Below are 18849 nucleotides of genomic sequence, written 5' to 3'. Positions count from 1 at the left end.
CACTGGCTTCTTTGTAGTTCCTGCCACTCCTGTCCTCTGTCACTACTGTTCTATGTAGTTTTGAGCAAGACTGCATTTTCAGACAAGATGACTCTGTTTCTTTTCAGTGGTGGGCGTTGGGATGGATCCCGACCTTCAGTTGGATATCATCGCTGAGCTCGACCTTGTGAACACCACCCTTGGGGTCACGCAGGTGTCCGGACTGCACAACACCAGCAGAGCATTTTTATTTCAAGGTAAAGGTACCTCTCTCCTTTGCATGGGGGCAGGACTTGGGGAGGAACTTGGGATCTGCCCGGGGCGTGTTCCTCTGGAGTGTGTTTGTTGAGTGATCATCTCTGCTACTTCTATGTTATCGCCATGAGGAATGTTCAGAGATGCTGAGGGTGCTTAGATATTTGAGGGGTGTTCTCAGAGTGTAAGGGGGGCAGTAGTGGTCATGGTGATGGAATATTTGGCTTGGCAGTGATATACTTCCCAGGGGATTTTGGTGGGGGACCTGAAGTGGAATGAATTTGTAAAGTCCTTGAAAGCCACTGACCAGCCATATTTTTTTCCACAGGATATTTTTTCTACTGTTATCCATATGTTTACCTATATCTATCAATGCATCTATTCCTATTCTTATATCTGCATTACTCATTAATCAGTGGACTGTGCACGTAGAGGATATTTTATGGCTGCAGTGTCTTAGGGGTACAGCTTACTTGGTTCTGCCTGCTATAAATCTGACTACAATTCATTAAATTGTTCAACAAGCATTCATCAGGGCAGTATAGTGCACTTCGTAAAAGCCTGGATCTGGAGCCTGACTGCTTAGGATCAGATTCCAACCCTCTCATTTACTGACTTTGCAGTGTTGGACAATTCCTTAGCCTGACTCTGCCTTTGTCTTCCTCTGAAATAATAGTACCTGCATCATGGCACTGTTACAGTGATTGAGGAACGAATCCAGCAGAGTGGTTCAAACAGTGCCTGATAACATAGTAAATCCCCAGGAAGTTCTAGCTGTTATTATGGAACCCCTGCTGTGTACCAGGCACCATGCTAACAATAGGATTATTAATAAGAGTAAATAAATAGAGTGAGGGAAGCAGTCATTACACAAGCAATTATTGACTTCCAGTGGCTATACTTACCATGAGGGAGGTGTATAGGTTGCCGAATTAAAGTATACAGGGAGATCTGATTTAATGGGGGTGGGAAGATGGTAGTGGTCAGGGAAAGGCTACCCTGAAAAAGTGATGTGTCAGCAGAAGTGTGGAAAATGAATAGAAAGCCTGGTGTAGGAAGAGGTGGGGGCTCAGAACATTCTGGGCTGTAATGCTATGTACGAAGGTCTTAAGGCAGAAACCAACAGAAAGACATTTAGCATGGCTAAAAGGTGGTGAGCAGCTGGAGAGGTAGGCAGGGACTGGGTCACGCTGGGCCCTTTAGGCAGAGCTGACATTTAGCTGATGTCCGTGGGCTTGGTGTACTGATGCTTTATGGCCAGCGTCCGTTCTGATAAGTGGGAGGCCATGTACTTGTTAACTATTGTGAATATTCCCCATGCCCTTGTTAGTTTTCTGCCTTACTCTCAGATCAGTGGGGGCCTTTGATGAGTTGAGGCAGGGGAGTGATCTGATCAGATAGAGCAGTCAGACAGCCTGGATATTCCTATACCTAAATGCCTGGCAGGCTTCTTTGAACCAAGCCTTTTGTGAAGATAACAAAAGGATTATTTTAGAATGACTGAACCAACATTATGGGATGATATATATATTTCCTGTGCAGAGAACTTTAGTCTTGTTAATAATATACAGCACATCTACAGGTCCTATATAATAATATAGAACAAGGCTACAGATATGTTAATTTCCACTCACTCTTAGGAATCAGTGAAGCAAATAGATTGGGCATGCTTAAGAGCAGACAGACTGGGTTAGTCTTTCTTTTTTGCATTGTGCAAGATCTGTTCACTTACTATTGAGAGACCATCCCCTTCTTGATTTGAGAGATGCTGCTGACACTTTCGGAGAAGGCAATGGCAGCCCACTCCAGTACTCTTGCCTGGAAAATCCCTGGTAGGCTGCAGTCCATGGGATCGCGAATAGTCGGACACGACTGAGCGACTTCCCTTTCACTTTTCACTTCCATGCATTGGAGAAGGGAATGGCAACCCACTCCGGTGTTCTTGCCTGGAGAATCCCAGGGACGGCAGAGCCTGGTGGGCTGCTGTCTATGGGGTCGCACAGTGTCCGACACGACTGAAATGACTTAGCAGCAGCAGCAGCAGCAGCTGACACTTTGTCAACAGAGTTGTTATGGAAGCCTGGCTCATCTCAACACTTCATGAAATCAATAGTCTTCCTATCTAAATACTCCTACATCCCTATGGCCAAATATTATGCTTGGTACACAGTAGGTATGAAGAAACATTTTGAATTGCACTAAAATTTCCTCTGTCCAGCATGCTCTTTGAGAGGCTTGCTGCCTGCTTTATACACTAGTCTAGTCATTTACTCATTTATTTATTTCCTTGGTTAGATCTTTCCTCTCTAATTTGTGTGTTCTTGGCTTTTGGGATGTCTGCTATGCTCCAACAACAGGGAGAGATTTTCAGCTTCTTTGGTGGGAAGAATAACTGTATCATGGGAGTTTGACTGAGGAGGGCTTTCACTAATAAGGGCCCTTGTGATTGCATTACTTGGATAATCCAGGGTAATCTCTCCATCTCAGGATCTGTAATCTGTAAAGTCTATTTGGTATGTAAGGTAACATTTCGTATGTTTTGGCAATCAGGACATTGACATTTTTAGGGAACTGTTATTCTGCTTATCACAACATCTGCCCACTGGCCCCTCTAAATTCATGTTTACTACACATGCAGAATCAATTAATCCCATCCCAGTATCTCCCAAGGTCTTTATGCATTATAACATCAGCTCAAAGTCTAAAATCTCATCCACTCATCAGTTGAAAAATTTCTAGTCTCAGTTCAGTTCAGTTCAGTCGCTCAGTTGTGTCTGACTCTGTGACCACATGAACTGCAGCACGCCAGGCCTCCCTGTCCATCACCAACTCCCGGAGTCCACCCAAACCCATGTCCATTGAGTCGGTGATGCCATCCAACCATCTCATCCTCTGTCCTCCCCTTCTCCTCCTGCCCTCAATCTTTTCCAGCATCAGGGTCTTTTCAAATGAGTCAGCTCTTCACATCAGGTGGCCAAACAGTTGGAGTTTCAGCTTCAACATCAGTCCTTCCAGGGAACACCCAGAAGTGATCTCCTTTAGGATGGACTGGTTGGATCTCTTTGCAGTCCAAGGGACTCTCAAGAGTCTTCTCCAACACCACAGTTCAAAAGCATCAATTTTCCAGTGCTCAGCTTTCTTCACAGTCCAACTCTCACATCCGTACATGACCACTGGAGAAACCGTAGCCTTGACTAGACAGACCTTTGTTGGCAAAGTAATGTCTCTGCTTTTTAATATGCTGTCTAGGTTGGTCATAACTTTCCTTCCAAGGAGTAAGCATCTTTTAATTTCATGGCTGAAATCACCATCTGCAGTGATTTTGGATACCAGAAAAATAAAGTCAGCCAGTTTCCACTGTTTTCCCATCTATTTGCCATGAAGTGATGGGACTGGATGCCATGATCTTAGTTTTCTGAATGTTGAGCTTTAAGCCAACTTTTCCACTCTCCTCTTTCATCAAGAGGCTTTTTAGTTCCTCTTCACTTTCTGCCATAAGGGTGGTGTCATCTGCATATCTGAGGTTGTTGATATTTCTCCCGGCAATCTTGATTCCAGCTTGTGCTTCCTGCAGCCCAGCATTTCTCATGATGTACTCTGCATATAAGTTAAGCAGTGTGACAATATACAGCCTTGACATACTCCTTTTCCTATTTGGAACCAGTCTGTTTTTCCATGTCCGGTTCTAACTGTTGCTTTCTGACCTGCATACAGGTTTCTAGTCTCACTGTCTAAATAATCTAAATCAGATATGAGTGGGACTCTGAGTATGTGCTGTGTTGGAGCAAAATTTTTCTTTTTCTGTGGATCCGTAAAACTAGAAAAAAGTAATCTGCTTCCAAAATATAATAGTGTGACAGGTATAGGATTCCAGTTATAGAAGTTCCTGTCCAAAAGGGAAAAGTGGAAAGAAGAAAGGAGTTACCAGTCCCAAGAAAATTTGAAATCCAGCAGGACAAATTCCACTGGGTATTAGGGCCTGAGGGTCATCCTCTGTGATCCTTGGCTCTGCCTTCTAAGTTTATGACTTGTTTCTATGAATCATTCTTTTTCATGAAAAGTAGCATATGTTTGTAGTTTGATAGTTTTTTTTTTTTTAACTTACTTTAAAATATTTGGTTGCACCCGGTCTTAGTTGTGACATGGAAGATCTGGTTCTATGACCAGGGTTTGAACCTGGGCCCCCAGCATTGGGAGAGTGAAGTGTTAGCTGCTGGTCCACCAAAGAAATCCCTATAGTTGAATAGTTTTATCAGCCTATTTCTTGCCTATAGAATTTGGGGAGTCCATCAGCCTTATTTCATTTTATCTTCTTTTTGTTCCCTTCAGTCCTAGGTGGCAGTGTTTCTCTGGTATAACATTCTCAAAAACTTGGAGGTTTCCTGTCCATGAGACAAAAGGCTCCTTTACAGATCTTTCCAAGAAATTCCATCTCTGTTGTATTTCTGACTTCTACTGGCATGGCTGAGGGGGTCACTGAATTACAATTCTGACCTCTTCAAAGCGTCCTCTGGTTGATTGAATATGCTGACCGTTTTGATCTTTCAGAAGTACTAGCAAAAAGTGGTTCAGCCACATCCTTGGCTTCCTTCCAGAGCAGACTTTCCTGACAGTGAATTTCCTAATTTTATTGTCTTTTCTATCTGGATAAGCTGGGAATTTTCTATATGATCAGTCCTGGTTCCTTTTTGCTAAACAGCTCTTCACTTAATCTCTCTTTTTCCTCTCACTTTTTTCTGTATGCAGCAAAGAGAAACCAGGCTGCACCTTCAACACTGGAAATCAGAAGTGAAAAATAGACTTTAAAGGGCTAAAATCAATGTGTTGGCAGAGCCGTGTTCCTTGGATAGCCACTATAGGCTAATCAGTTTATTGTTTTTCCAGCTTCCAGCAGCTGCTACACTCCTTAACTTGTGGGTACCTCACTTCCACCTCTGTTTCTGTCTCACATTTCTTTTTTTTCTCTTTCAGTCATGTTTTCTTCCCTTGTACTGACTCTTCTACTCCTTTTTTTCCTCTCTTACGAGGACCCTTGTGGGTCCTTTTCCCTATATTGGGCCCACCTGCATAATCTAGGATGATTTCTTCATTTTAAGATTCATAACTCTGTCACATTTGCAAAGGCTTATGCTGTGTAAAGTAATATCTTTGTAGGTTTGGGGGATTAAGATGTAGAGATCTTTTGAGGGTAGGGGTATAATTTTGTCTACCATAGGATGACTACTCACTGTTGGGCAGAAATATGAGCAATAGGATATTTCCAGAATACTCCAGATAAGTCCTTCTTTCTAGTGCAGCATTGTCCAACAGAAATGTAAGTGAGTTGTATCTTTGATTTCAGTTTTTGTAGTAGCCATATGATACATGTAAAAAAAAAAGTGAAATTGATTTTAGCTATACATTTTTTTTAAACTAGAATATGAAAAATATTATCATTTCAATATATGGTCAATACAAAAAATTATTAATGAGATATTTTACATTTTATCAAAGTAAAAAATCTCATCTATAATTTATAGTTACAGTATACAGTAGATTTGCCAAGTTATTCCTTACATAATTTTAAGTATCATTAAAAAATTTAACAGCTTTGTTAAGATGTAATTGGCTTATAATAAACTGCATATTAAAACTGTACAGTTTGTTAATTTTGATATGTGAAAACACCGGTGAGACTATCATCACAATCAAGATAATGAACATAGCTATCTCCCCCAAAGTTTCCTCTTTTTAAAATAATCCCTCCTTCCTGTATTTCAGCTTCTACCCTCAGGCAACTACTAATCTGCTTTCTGTCAATATACAGTAGTTTGCATTTTCTAGAAATTTTATTTGCATAGAATTATACAGTGTCTACTCATTTTGGGAGGATCTAAATTCTTTCACCTATCATAGTTATTTCAAGACTTGTAATAACATGTAAAGTGCTTTTCTTATACCCAGTATATACAGAAGGGTCTTTTTTTAAAAAAAAACACAGTATGTCAATCTCTGTTCATCAAGGTTAGTTAGGCCATTTATATTAATGTGATTATTGACATGTGGTTTAGTTGCCAAGTCATGTCTGACTCTTGCGATCAAATGGACTGTAGCCTGCCAGGCTCCTCTGTCCATGAGATTGTCCATGCAAGAGTACTGGAGTGGGTTGTCATTTCCTTCTCCAGGGGTTATTCCCAACCCAGGGATTGAACCCAGGTCTCCTGCATTGCAGGCAGATTCTTTACCAACTGAGCTACAAGTGAAGTCTGATTATTGACATGGTCATACTTAAATCTATGTTTTTGTTATTTGTTTTCTACCTGTCTATTCTTTGTTTCTTTTTCCCTCCTCTTTCTGGCGTCTTTTAGATTAATTGAAAATTTTTTGTGATTTCTTTTTTAATCTCTTTTCTTGGTTTGCTCTTTATTTCATTATTTTACTGTTGTCTTAGGGTTTATAGTATACGTCTTTAAATGATGACAGTGTACCTTCAGGTGATACAACTTAATGTCTATAATAAGAATATTTTGATAGTATACTTCCCTCCCCTGACACTGTACTATTGTTGTTCTACATTTTACCTTATGTTATAAACCCCATATTACATTGTTGTTATTTTTATTAGTCAATTATCTTTTGAACATATTTAGATAATAAGAAAATCATTCATATAATAACTCACATATTTAGTTACTATTTCCTGTGTTCTTCAGTCTCTTACATGGATTCTTATTTCAATCTGATTTCATTTTTATATGGCCAAAAGGACTTACTATACAGTGGAGGTGAGAAATAGATTTAAGGGACTAGATCTGACAGACAGAGTGCCTGATGAACTATGGATGGAGGTTCGTGACATTGTGCAGGAGATGGATCAAGACCATCCTCAAGAAAAAAAAATGCCTAAAAGCAAAATGGTTGTCTGAGGAGGCCTTACAAATAGCTGTGAAAAGAAGAGAAGCAAACAGCAAAGGAGAAAAGGAAAGATATTCCCATTTGAATGCAGAGTTCCAAAGAATAGCCAGGAGAGATAAGAAAGCCTTCCTCAGTGATCAGTGCAAAGAAATAGAGGAAAACAGCAGAATGGGAAAGACTAGAGAGCTCTTCAAGATAATTAGAGATACCAAGGGAACATTTTATGCTAATATGGGTTCAATAAAGGACAGAAATGGTATGGACCTAACAGAAGCAGAAGATAAAAAAAAAAAGAGGTGGCAAGAATACACAGAACTGTACAGAAAAGATCTTCACAACCCTGATAATCACGATGGTGTAATCACTCACCTAGAGCCAGACATCCTGGAATGCGAAGTCAAGTGGGCCTTAGAAAGTATCACTACGAACAAAGCTAGTGGAGGTGATGGAATTCCAGTTGAGCCATTTCAAATCCTGGAAAATGATGCTGTGAAAGTGCTGCACTCAATATGCCAGCAAGTTTGGAAAACTCAGCAGTGGCCACAGGACTGGAAAAGGTCAGTTTTCATTCTAATCCCAAAGAAAGGCAATGCCAAAGAATGCTCAAACTCCTGTACAATTGCACTCATCTTACACACTAGTAAGTAATGCTCAAAATTCTCTAAGCCAGTCTTCAGCAGTACACAAACCTTGAACTTCCAGATGTTCAAGCTGGTTTTAGAAAAGGCAGAGGAACCAGAGATCAAATTGCCAACATCTGCTGGATCATCGAAAAAGCAAGAGAGTTCCAGAAAAACATCTATTTCTGCTTTATTAACTATGCCAAAGCCTTTGACTGTGTGGATCACAATAAACTGTGGAAAATTCTTAAAGAGATGGGAATACCAGACCACCTGACCTGCCTCTTGAGAAACCTGTATGCAGGTCAGGAAGCAACTGGACATGGAAAAACAGACTGGTTCCAAATAGGAAAAGGAGTATGTCAAGGCTGTATATTGTCACACTGCTTATTTAACTTATATGCAAAGTACATCATGAGAAATGCTGGGCTGGAGGAAGCACAGGCTGGAATCAAGATTGCCGGGAGAGATATCAATAACCTCAGATGTGCAGATGACACCACCCTTATGGCAGAAAGTGAAGGTGAACTAAAAAGCCTCTTGATGAAAGTGAAAGAGAAGAGTGAAAAAGTTGGCTTAAAGCTTAACATTTGGAAAACTAAGATCATGGCATCTGGTCCCATCACTTCATGGGAAGTAGATGGGGAAATAGTGGAAAAAGTAGCTGACTTTATTTTTCTGGGATCCAAAGTCACTGCAGATGGTGACTGCAGCCATGAAATTCAAAGATGCTTACTCCTTGGAAGGAAAGTTATGACCAACCTAGACAGAATATTAAAAAGCAGAGACATTACTTTGTCAACAAAGGTCCATCTAGTCAAGGTTATGGTTTTTCCAGTGGTTATATATGGATGTGACAGTTGGACTATAAAAGAAAGCTGAGCACTGAAGAATTGATGCTTTTGAACTGTGGTGTTGGAGAAGACCCTTGAGAGTCCCTTGGACTGCAAAGAGATCCACCCAGTCCATCCTAAAGGAGATCAGTCCTGGGTGTTCCCTGGAAGGACTGATGTTGAAGCTGAAACTCCAATAGTTTGGCCACCTGATGCGAAGGGCTGACTCATTTGAAAAGACCCTGATGCTGGAAAAGATTGAGGGCAGGAGGAGAAGGGGAGGACAGAGGATGAGACGGTTGGATGGCATCACCGACTCAATGGACATGGGTTTGGGTCGACTCTGGGAGTGGTGATGGACAGGGAGGCCTGGCGTGCTGCGGTTCATTAAGAGTCGGACACGACTGAGTGACTGAACTGAACTGAACTGAAAGGACTTTGTTCAACATTTCTTACAGTGCAGGTAATGAATTCTTTCAGGTTTTGTATGTCTCAAAAAGTCTTAATTTTTTAAAACTCTTTCTGCTGGGTGTAGAATCTTGGGTTGGCAGTTTTATTTCTTTCAGTACTTTGAGATGTTGATCCACTGTCATCTCATGTGTGCTGTTTCCAATGAGAACTCTTTAGTCATCCTATCTTTATTCCTCTGTGAGTAATGTAACTATGTCCCTTGCTTTTAAGACTTTCTCTTATTGCTAACTTTAAGCAATTTGATAATGATGTACATTGGTCTGATTTTCTTCATATTTCTTGTGTGTGGGATCTGTTGAAATTCATCACATTTAGAAAAAAAATGACCTTTATATCTTCAAATATGTTTTCTGTTTCTTTCTCTTTACTTTCGGGACTCCAATTATGTGTACGTTAAACTGCTTGAGGTTGTTCCATAGCTCACTCATGTTCTGTTCATTTCAAAAGTTCTTCCTCTCTTTACTCTCTATGTATTTTTTTTTTGGTAGTTCCTATCACTCTGACTTTAAGAACTGTTCTTTTGTATCGACTGCTCTTAGTATCATTCTGGTTTTTTTATGTCGTATATTGTAATTTCATCCCCATGAGCTCACTTTGACTCTTTAAAAAATTTCCCATTCTTTATCTAACTCTGAATAGATGGAATGCAGGTATCATAACTATTTTAATATTATTGACACCTAATTCTAATATTTGTATCAGTACTGGGATGATTCTGATTAATTTTTCTCTTCACTACTGCTTCCTTGTATCCTAGGTAATTTTTGATTAATGCCAGACATTGTGAATTTTGCCTTGTTTAGTACTTGATAAATCTTTTTGCATTTTAATGAATATTCTTGAGTTTTGTTCTGGGACACAGTTATTAAAAGATGATTTTATTCTCTTGGGTCCATTTTTTTTTTTTGATTGAGACAGAATTGACGCACAATGCTATGTAAGTTTTGGGTGTACAGTGTAGTCCTTCAATAATTTTGAAGGTTATGGATCCTACTTTTAAGATTGGTTAGATGACTCAGGGCAGTGCTTGTGAATAGTTTAGAATGAACTATTTTCCATCACTGAGGTAAGACCTTCTGGGTCCTCTTCCTAGCGCCCCATGAATCATGGGGTTTTCCAGTTCTAGTGGTGAGAATAGGTACTGTTCTCCGCCTTATGTGTATGCTGGGCACTGTTTCCTTTGGGTGGTTCTTCTCTGTCCTTGGGTAGTTTTCTTACATGCATGCATTGATCAGTAGTCTGTTGAGAGAGTTCTATATTTTTCTCTCTGCTGTTTGTCTCTCACATATGCGGTCCTGTGAAATCTAGGTGCCCTGGTCTCCCCACACTCTGAGCTTCTTCATCTCAATGCAGGGAAACCCCTGGGCTTTGCCTGCATTTCTTCTCCCTCATGACACAGCTTGGAAACTCAGAGCGGTAAGCTTGTGTGATTGTAGGATTCGTCTCTTTTGTTTTTCATCTCTCAAGGGTCACTGTCCTTCATTGGCTGATGTCCAGTGTCTGCTGTTTCATTGAATATTCATTTAAAATTTAAATTCAAACTAATTCTAATTGCATACAATTAAAAATTCATTTTCTCCACCACAGTAGTCATATTTCAAGTGCTCAATTGCTGTATGTGGCTGGGGGTTGCTATATTGGACAAAGCAGGTCTAGAGAGGCTGAGGAATTTTAGTATTTAACCATAGTTCAGTTAATCTGATCAAATCAAGAAGTCATATTGTTCAAGTTTAATATGTAATAGTAAGTAACAAACTACTTAAGCTCTCTACCTCAAAGTATCTCCATTTGCTCAAGGATAAACTGGGGTAATAATAGTACTTACTATATATGATTATAGTGAGGATGAAATATATTAATATACATAGAGCATTAGAACTGTACTTGGTACGTGGTAAGCTCTTGTTAAATGTTAGTGCATGCATTTGTAAATAATAGGGTATAACTTTGGTCTTCTTATCCTATGTGTATTATCTGTCCTGTGTGTTATGAGTGTCAAATTTTAACCTGCAGAGGTAAATTGGGATAGTGGGAAAAGCAGAGGATTGTGTAGAGGATAGGTTAGGTCTCAGCACTTTCTGTGTATGAATTTATTTTACCTCACTAATGCATAAAGGAAGTATTATCATTCATAAATGGATGTACCTTGAGTCAGTACATAAGGGGATCAGTGGATATGTCTTAATGTCTTCTAGCCTCAGTTTCCTCATCTGAAAATGGGATTGATTATATAAATTAAATAATAATATATGAGAAAGTACTTTGAAGAATATATAGTGTAACTGATGCTGCTCAAGTGGTAGTTAAGCCAGGGCCATGGAGACATGGAAACACGGCGGCCAGAGCTGGGGGCATCACCCTGCTTGTCCTGGGACTGCAGTTTGTACCATTCCCCTCTGCCACCCACTCCTTTTCCCATGAGCTGGAAGTGGGTTACCCCACCGGCTAAGACAGGTTGTCTTGTGGAAATGAAAACCAAAAGCTCTTATATATAGGATGAATAAATAATCAGGTCCTACTGTATAGCATAGGGAACTATATTCAATATCCTGTGATAAACCATAATGGAAAAGAATATGAAAAAGAATATGTATGTGTATAACTGGCTCACTCTACTGTATACCGGAAACCAAGATAATGCTGTAAATCAATCATACTTCAATAAAGTAAAAAAAAAAGAAAAATGAGAAATATATAAAGTAAAAAAAATATCATTCTTCTTTCTTCCTTTATTTTTATTTCTTCTCTTCTTTCACTATCCTAAGTCCAACTCTGAATTGATGTGTATTGAGGGAATGAAAACCTTCATGTCAATGCTAGCTTCTTAATAATATTGATAAATTTAAGTAGAAAGCTCAGTTAACTGGAAGCACTCCTATCCATACCAGCTCCAAAGCCTCATAGGATTTATTTTGTGGCTACTCAGCTTTTTAAGGTTATCTTTGTCACTGCTGTCCTTGTAGAATGCAAAGACTTGAGTGAGTAAGATTTTTATTGTCTTTTTACCTGAACAAATCATATTTTAATAGATAAGGATTGGGGCTAGGGGCGGGGAGAATGAATGGCTATGTGTAAGACTGTCATCGTTCTTCTCTAGGCTGAAAAACATCCTGAATACCACTATCCGAGTTTCAAAAATCATTCTAGAATACCTTTGCTTTGCTCAGTTTGAGATTGTATTTCTTCTTGACTGACAGCATCTTAGTGTTGAGTAGTTGGGGGATGTGTTTGTGTATTGGTGTTTCATTTATAAAGTGAAGTCGCTCAGTTGTGTCCGACTCTTTGCAACCCCATGGACTATATAGCCGTCCATCCATGGGATTTTTCAGGCAGGAGTACTGGAGTGGGTTGCCATTTCCTTCTGCAGGGGAATCTTCCTGATCTAGGGATCGAACCCAGGTCTCCCCAAGGAAGTCTAAATTAGAATATGCATGAATGCAGATTCTTTAATGTGTTAGTTTTTTTTTTTTTCCTGCCAGGAAAGTGCTACCTTGTAGGAGTTCTACTTTTAGGAGAACTTCTCAAGAAAAAGTGCTATCTTATTTTATGTGACAAGAAAGAACAAAGTCTGATGAGAGGCACTTTGAGGAAAAGACTGAGGCTTTTAGGACATATTTGCAGTCTAGGCTTTGAACTAGATGTTGAGGAAGACACAGAGGAATAAGCATAGATCCTGGCTGCAATGAGCGTACTCTCTAGAAGGCAAACACAGCATGTTATCAGACATTCTAATGCAGAGGACAAGAGAACCTGCTTGCAATGGGGTGTGGATAAAGTGTGTTGAAGAGAGAAATTTCCTCTTACTGCCTTACTTGGGGAAGGCCCCCTGGGGGACATCGTACCTGAACTAGACCTCAAAAGATGCTTAGGAAGTAGCTATGTGTTTTCAGTTTCGTAGAAGTCCTACCTGTGCATAATCATTTTTATAAGATGTGCTTGAAGTTTGAGCCGTAGCTCTTAATACTTAGAAAACTTGAGTAAGGTGAAGTTACCTAAAGGATTGGTTTAATACTGATCTAAATTTCCTGCACCCACTATTGCCCAAGTCTAAATTGTTTTTTCTGTTGATTGGATGCACCTAGTTGCTAATTACCTCTGGGAGCATTTACAAGTGAACTTCACTTTGAGTGGAATGATTTAGTATAACTTTGCATTTAATCAGTCAGAGTGATTCAATTCACATACTAGCATCTCCCAAATACAGGTATTCTTGCTCTTGCGAAAACAAAACAAAACAAAACAAAAAACAACAAACAAAAAACCTTCAAGTAAGCTGTGGGAGTGGGGTGGGTTTTCAAATTCCTCTCTGGGGCAAATTAACACCTGCACTGGCATATTCTGGAAAATCATTCAATGGCTCTTTGAGTAAATGGATATCATAGAGCAAATAAATTCTGCATTTATTTCCCAAATCTACATATTTCTAACATCTGCACTAAAATCTATTTTCTCACTCATGCTCCTTTTCGTATCAAACTGTACCTTAAGGAAGGAGATGGAGAGAGCAGAGAATGTAAAAAGATAAAAAATCTTTTAGAAACTATTAAGTATAAAAGCCTATTCTGTGATAACAAATTGATCTTGGGCCAATTACCTTTTGGAATTTGTTTCTTCTTTGGACATTTTGAGGAATGATGGTAGTGTCTATGATACAAGATATTTTAAAGGGTTAATTTAGATAATACAAATTTATTGTAAGCCATAAGAAGAAATGGAAATGTTAGTCAGTATTACTATTGAGTATTTATTCAGGAAATACACTCTTTAAAATTAGTTAAATATTTAGCATATTTGGTTAAGTATTTAGATCCCTGGTATCTACTGGGTATTAGATGGGCTTCCCTGGTGTCTCAGTGGTAAAGAACCTGACTGCTAAGCAGGAGACACAGGTTTGTTCTTTGGGTTGGGAAGATCCCCTGGAGAAGGAAATGACAACCCACTACAGGATTCTTGCCTGGGAAATCTCATGGACAGAGGATCCTGGTGGGCTACAGTCCACGGGGTCGCAAGAGTCAGACACGACTTAACTAACAGTAGCAGTTTCACCAGCAGCAGCTGAGTATTAGGCAGTCTTTCAAACACAAGGAATACAGCAGGGAGCAAATCGGAAAAAGTCTGACTCTTGAGGCTTAAACAGATAATAAGCAAATAAGTAGAAAGTGGGTTTCAATAACTTTAAACAGTCCATGTATTTATAGTCAGGGAAATATTTCTATTTCATTTTTTTTCAAGGAGTATGTATTTGCAGTTATCTATTTACTTAATTCTTAATAAGGATGAATGAGTGTTGTCTGACCTGAATTTTTTAAAGGATGGATTACCTCAATTCCTAAAATTCATTTGCCTTTTAATACTCCCATTGACATTCCTATATTATGTACTGTTTTCATATCCATTATAGAGATAAGGAAACAGACCTAGAGAGTTCCAGTAACTGACATTAGCTGTAGGGACATAGGATTTGAATTCAGGAGTCTACACGTGCAGAGTTTGTATCTTAGCCCGAGACATGTGGCTATTTTTCCCTACCTCATGATGGTGGGAAAGACAAAATAAATGCAGTATGATTGAGATCTCGCTTCTTGGAAGAGACACCGAAGAATAATTTGCCAGCATATCTTTTGGCAGGTATTTTAAATCACTCAGGACAGATGGTTATTTTGTAAATTAATGAATTCCATTTAATAGAATTTTTAATAATTCCTTCACTTGGAGGGTTCTACTGAATATCTGGAGATGACTACCTGGTAGTCTGTTTGGCTATCTGAAGAGAACATGCAAGAAAATCAGAATTAACCATGAGGCTACACTTTACTCTGTGGCCTTTTGGCCAGGGCTTTCTTGAGAGAGCATTGTGGGGGGATTAGCTCTGCCGTGACTGCTGTGCCCTTTGATGAATGCTGTGATTCTTACTTGGGATTTATTTTTTTTTTCTTTTTTTTTTCCCATTTATTTTTATTAGTTGGAGGCTAATTACTTCACAATATTGTAGTGGTTTTTGTCGTATGTTTTGGGATTTATTTTAGTGTATTGGGTCCAAATTTTTTTTCTGTGGGAACAGATCTCCAAAATTAGGATGTAAATCAGTGGAGAAAATATGATTTGATATGCAAACATTTTATTTAAATACAATTTTTCATGGATGAAGCTAGTGTATGACGTGAAGCCAAGATGTTCTGATAAGCTTGGCTGGCTCAGCTCTCACGCTCACAGCCTGTGAAAACATAAAAAGGCACACACACCATCTGGCTACATGGGGTCGCAGAGCACGCTTGGGAGCCTGAGCCTGGGGACCAGGGTCGAGCTTGGCTCTTTCACTTCTGGATTTATCCCTTAACTCCTCTGGGGCTCAGGTCTTTAAAGTCATAGAATATTAGTTTGAAAAGGAATTATTTTGCAAAAGAAAAGAAAACTATGGATAAGCACAAAGCAAGAATGCGGTAGCTGTTTACTAGAATCAACAAATGTTAATATTTTGTCATATTGCTTAGAATGTTAAAAACATTACAGACTAAGTTGAAGTCCCTGTATTCCCCTCCCTGTTTCATTCCTCTTCTCAACCTCCTAAAGGCCATCACTAACATGGGTGATGAATATGTTCTTTTGCATATGTATCGGTGTGTGTATGTGTGTGCACACTTGTGTATTACCACATTTATACTTTTTATGTGTCAGTATACAAAATACATAACACAGAGGGCATATGTGTAGCAGCTCAATGTAGTCTTCGGAGCCAGATGGCCTAGATTCAAATCCCAGCTCTGACTTAAAAAAAATTTATTTGGCTGCGCTGGGTCTTAGTTGCACAGAAGATCTTCAGTCTCAGTCGTGGCATGTGGAATCTTTAGTTGCAGTATCTGAACACTTAGTTGCGGCATGTGGAGTCTAGTTACCTGGCCAGGGATTGAACCCGATGCCCCTGCATTGGGAGTGTGGAGTCTTAGCCAGGACCACCAGGGAAGTGCCCAGATCTGACTCTACTAGCTGTGTCACCTTGGGGGAAGTTCTTTAACTTCTCTGTGCCTCATTTTGCCCATGTGTAATATGGGGATTGACTTGACTCATGTAATGTTTTAGAATATTATTGGGCATATAATAAACATTTGTAAATGCTAGTAGTTGTTGCTTTGTGTGGTTTAAGACATTATCTAAATGGCATCGCACAACATGGATCTTTCCGAAACTTATTTTACTCACCGTTATTCTCTTGAGGACATATAGATCTAGTTCATTAGTTCAAACTGGTACATAACCCCATAGTGTATTCATTAATTTGCCTATTGATGGAAACTTGGCTTGACTCAGATTTCTGACAGATAGTACTTCGTGGTACATCTTTGTGCATGCTTCCTTGCCCATGGTTCTTAAATTCTTGAAATGCATATCCCACTGTAGAGAAGATTCATTAAGGGAATCCATAATTGTCCAATAAGCCATTAGTTCAGTCCTGTGGTTGGTTGCCTAGTGATGGAAATAGCATTATATTGTGAGGCAGCTTTTATTATTTTTGGAGTGCTCTGTTAGAAATAATTTAAAGGAAGACAGTTTTAGTTTAATACAATGCCCTTCCATTGATCCTATCTAAATCACTGTAGTCACATTGGCTACCTCTTGGTTCCTTGACTACCCCAAGATTTTTCCTGACCTGTACTGTCATTCCTGCTTGCTTTTTGCCTGGAAGACCTCCTTATATTCACACTTTTTCCCTCCTGGCTCTTACTGTTAAATGTCACTTCCTAAAGGAGGCCTTCCCTGACCATCTTAGCTTTGTGGGTCCCCCATTTGGTTATCAATCACCACTTCCTGATGTTTAGTCCTTCAGCATGGTCTCATAAGTTGAAAGTATGTGTGTATAGTTTCCTGTATATGTTTTTGTCCTCCAGTAGATCATAGGTAACACTGTGACTCCTCTTGTTTTGTTTTCCATCCTAAATCAATTATCTAGCATCATACTTGGCACTTAGGGTTGGTACTTAAGGAAGAGTTGTTCAGGCAATGAATAAAGAAATGATTTTTTTAAATGTTTTCTAATTGTGGTGAAAGTTACATAATAATAGAACATGCTTTTTTAACCATATTTAACTGTACACTTCAGTGCCACTAAGTACATCCACATTGTTTTGCAACTCTCATCATCATTAGCAGTCTCCCGAATTTTTCACCTTCCTAAACTGAAACTCTGTCCCCATCAAATACTAACTCCCCATTCCCCCCCTCCCCCTGCCAACCCTGGCATCTACTGATGTACTTTGTGACTCTGTGAATTTGACTATTCTAGGTATTTCATATAAGTGGAATCAAACAATACCTGTTTGCACTAATGTATATTGGAATGCATTTTTAAGGTTAACTTTAAAGAAATGATTTAACGAGGCACTATGACTGCAGACAAAAAGTCTGAATCCCTTTCTCAAGAGATAGACTCCTGGATATTTGCAGACAGATTTCAAGGTCTCCCTCCCTTCCTTTCTCCAGGGTTAACATTTCTGGTTACTTCAGCAGTTCTTGATGGGAATCATTTTGAATTCCCCATCATTTTCTCTCATTCAACTACCTGTCTAGTTGTCTGTGCTCCTAATGGTGTTTGATGTCTCGAATTAAACTTGGTGCTTTCAATCTGGTCTGGCCAGGACACAGCAGAGCATCCCCTTTTGGTTCAAATTTATGTTCAAGTTTATATCAAGTTTCTATGGCTGCAGCCCCATTACAGAATTAATTCATCGTGAATTATTATGGACCAAGACCCCACAGAGGTTTGTTTGTTGTTTCACTTACTACAACTAAGCTTTTGACTTTTCCCTTGTTGAGCTTATGTAGTTGGTTTTTTGGATCCGTGTTTATGTCCTTATGTTCATTACCATTAAATTTCATTACTATCTATAAAGGGAAAGTGTTGGATTAAACCACCAAGGTCACTTGCAGCTCTTAAAGATGGATTGGTTGTTCCAGACATCACTGTCCAATAGAACTTTCTGTAGTGAGGCAGATGCTCTATATTGATGCTGTCCAGGAGGGTAGCCACAAGCCACATGTGGCTACTCATATCACTTGGATTGTGGCTAGTGTAACTGAGGGATTTTAAATTTCATTTAATTTTAAGCATTTAAAATTTAAATTTAAGTAGCCACGTGTGGCTACTGGTTACTGTATTGGACTGAGCAGTTCTAGAGACAAAGTTTCAAAATATGAAAAGACAGAATATTATGTACAACATTTATGGAGAAACCAACATGGAATCATAGGACCTGTTCATCTACTCAGTGTTCTTTTGTTTTATTTAATAAGATTATTTCATTTTTTTACTGAGCATCAGCAAAGTGCAGGCATAATGCTAGGTGCTGGAGATAGAGCTTTGAAAAAGGTAGTTATGACCCCCTGCTGAAAAGGAACTTCCTGTCTGGTGCAGTGTTCTCAGCTCTGAATTTCGTACTAGAATTGCTTGGGGAACTTTAAAAAATTCAGATGATGAGGATCTACTTTTAAGAGATTATGATTTATTTCATTGAATGTGAAGCCTACATTAGACTTTGTTCTTGTGGTTCAGTTGCTAAGTCATGTCTGACACCTTGCAAGTGCATGGATTGTAGCATGCCAGGCTCCTCTGTCCTTCACCATCTCCCGGAGTTAGCTCAAACTCATGTCCATTGAGTCAGTGATGCCATCCAACCATCTCATCTTCTGTCGTCTCCTTCTCCTCCTGCCCTCAGTCTTTCCCAATGAATTTGCTCTTTGCCTCAGGTGGCCAAAGGATTGACGCTTCAGCTTCAGCATCAGTCTTTCCAATGATTATTCAGGGT

General features: G+C 39.3%; 1 protein-coding gene across 2 annotated transcripts in view; it reads left to right on the top strand.

The window, feature by feature from the left end:
- The window catches only part of NELL1 (neural EGFL like 1), a 1003663-nt gene that overhangs the window by 10553 nt on the left and 974261 nt on the right, over positions 1 to 18849 (top strand). For both annotated transcript variants that reach the window (XM_070457287.1, XM_070457286.1), the window contains exon 2: positions 108 to 236. In XM_070457287.1, coding sequence (XP_070313388.1) covers positions 108 to 236 — 129 coding nt within the window. The remainder of the gene's footprint in view (positions 1 to 107; positions 237 to 18849) is intronic.

The sequence above is a fragment of the Odocoileus virginianus genome, chromosome 28, assembly GCF_023699985.2.
Source record: "Odocoileus virginianus isolate 20LAN1187 ecotype Illinois chromosome 28, Ovbor_1.2, whole genome shotgun sequence".
Lineage (NCBI taxonomy): Eukaryota > Metazoa > Chordata > Mammalia > Artiodactyla > Cervidae > Odocoileus > Odocoileus virginianus.
The sequence above is the reverse complement of the archived record's forward strand: the minus strand, read 5'-3'. Positions and strand labels throughout refer to the sequence as shown.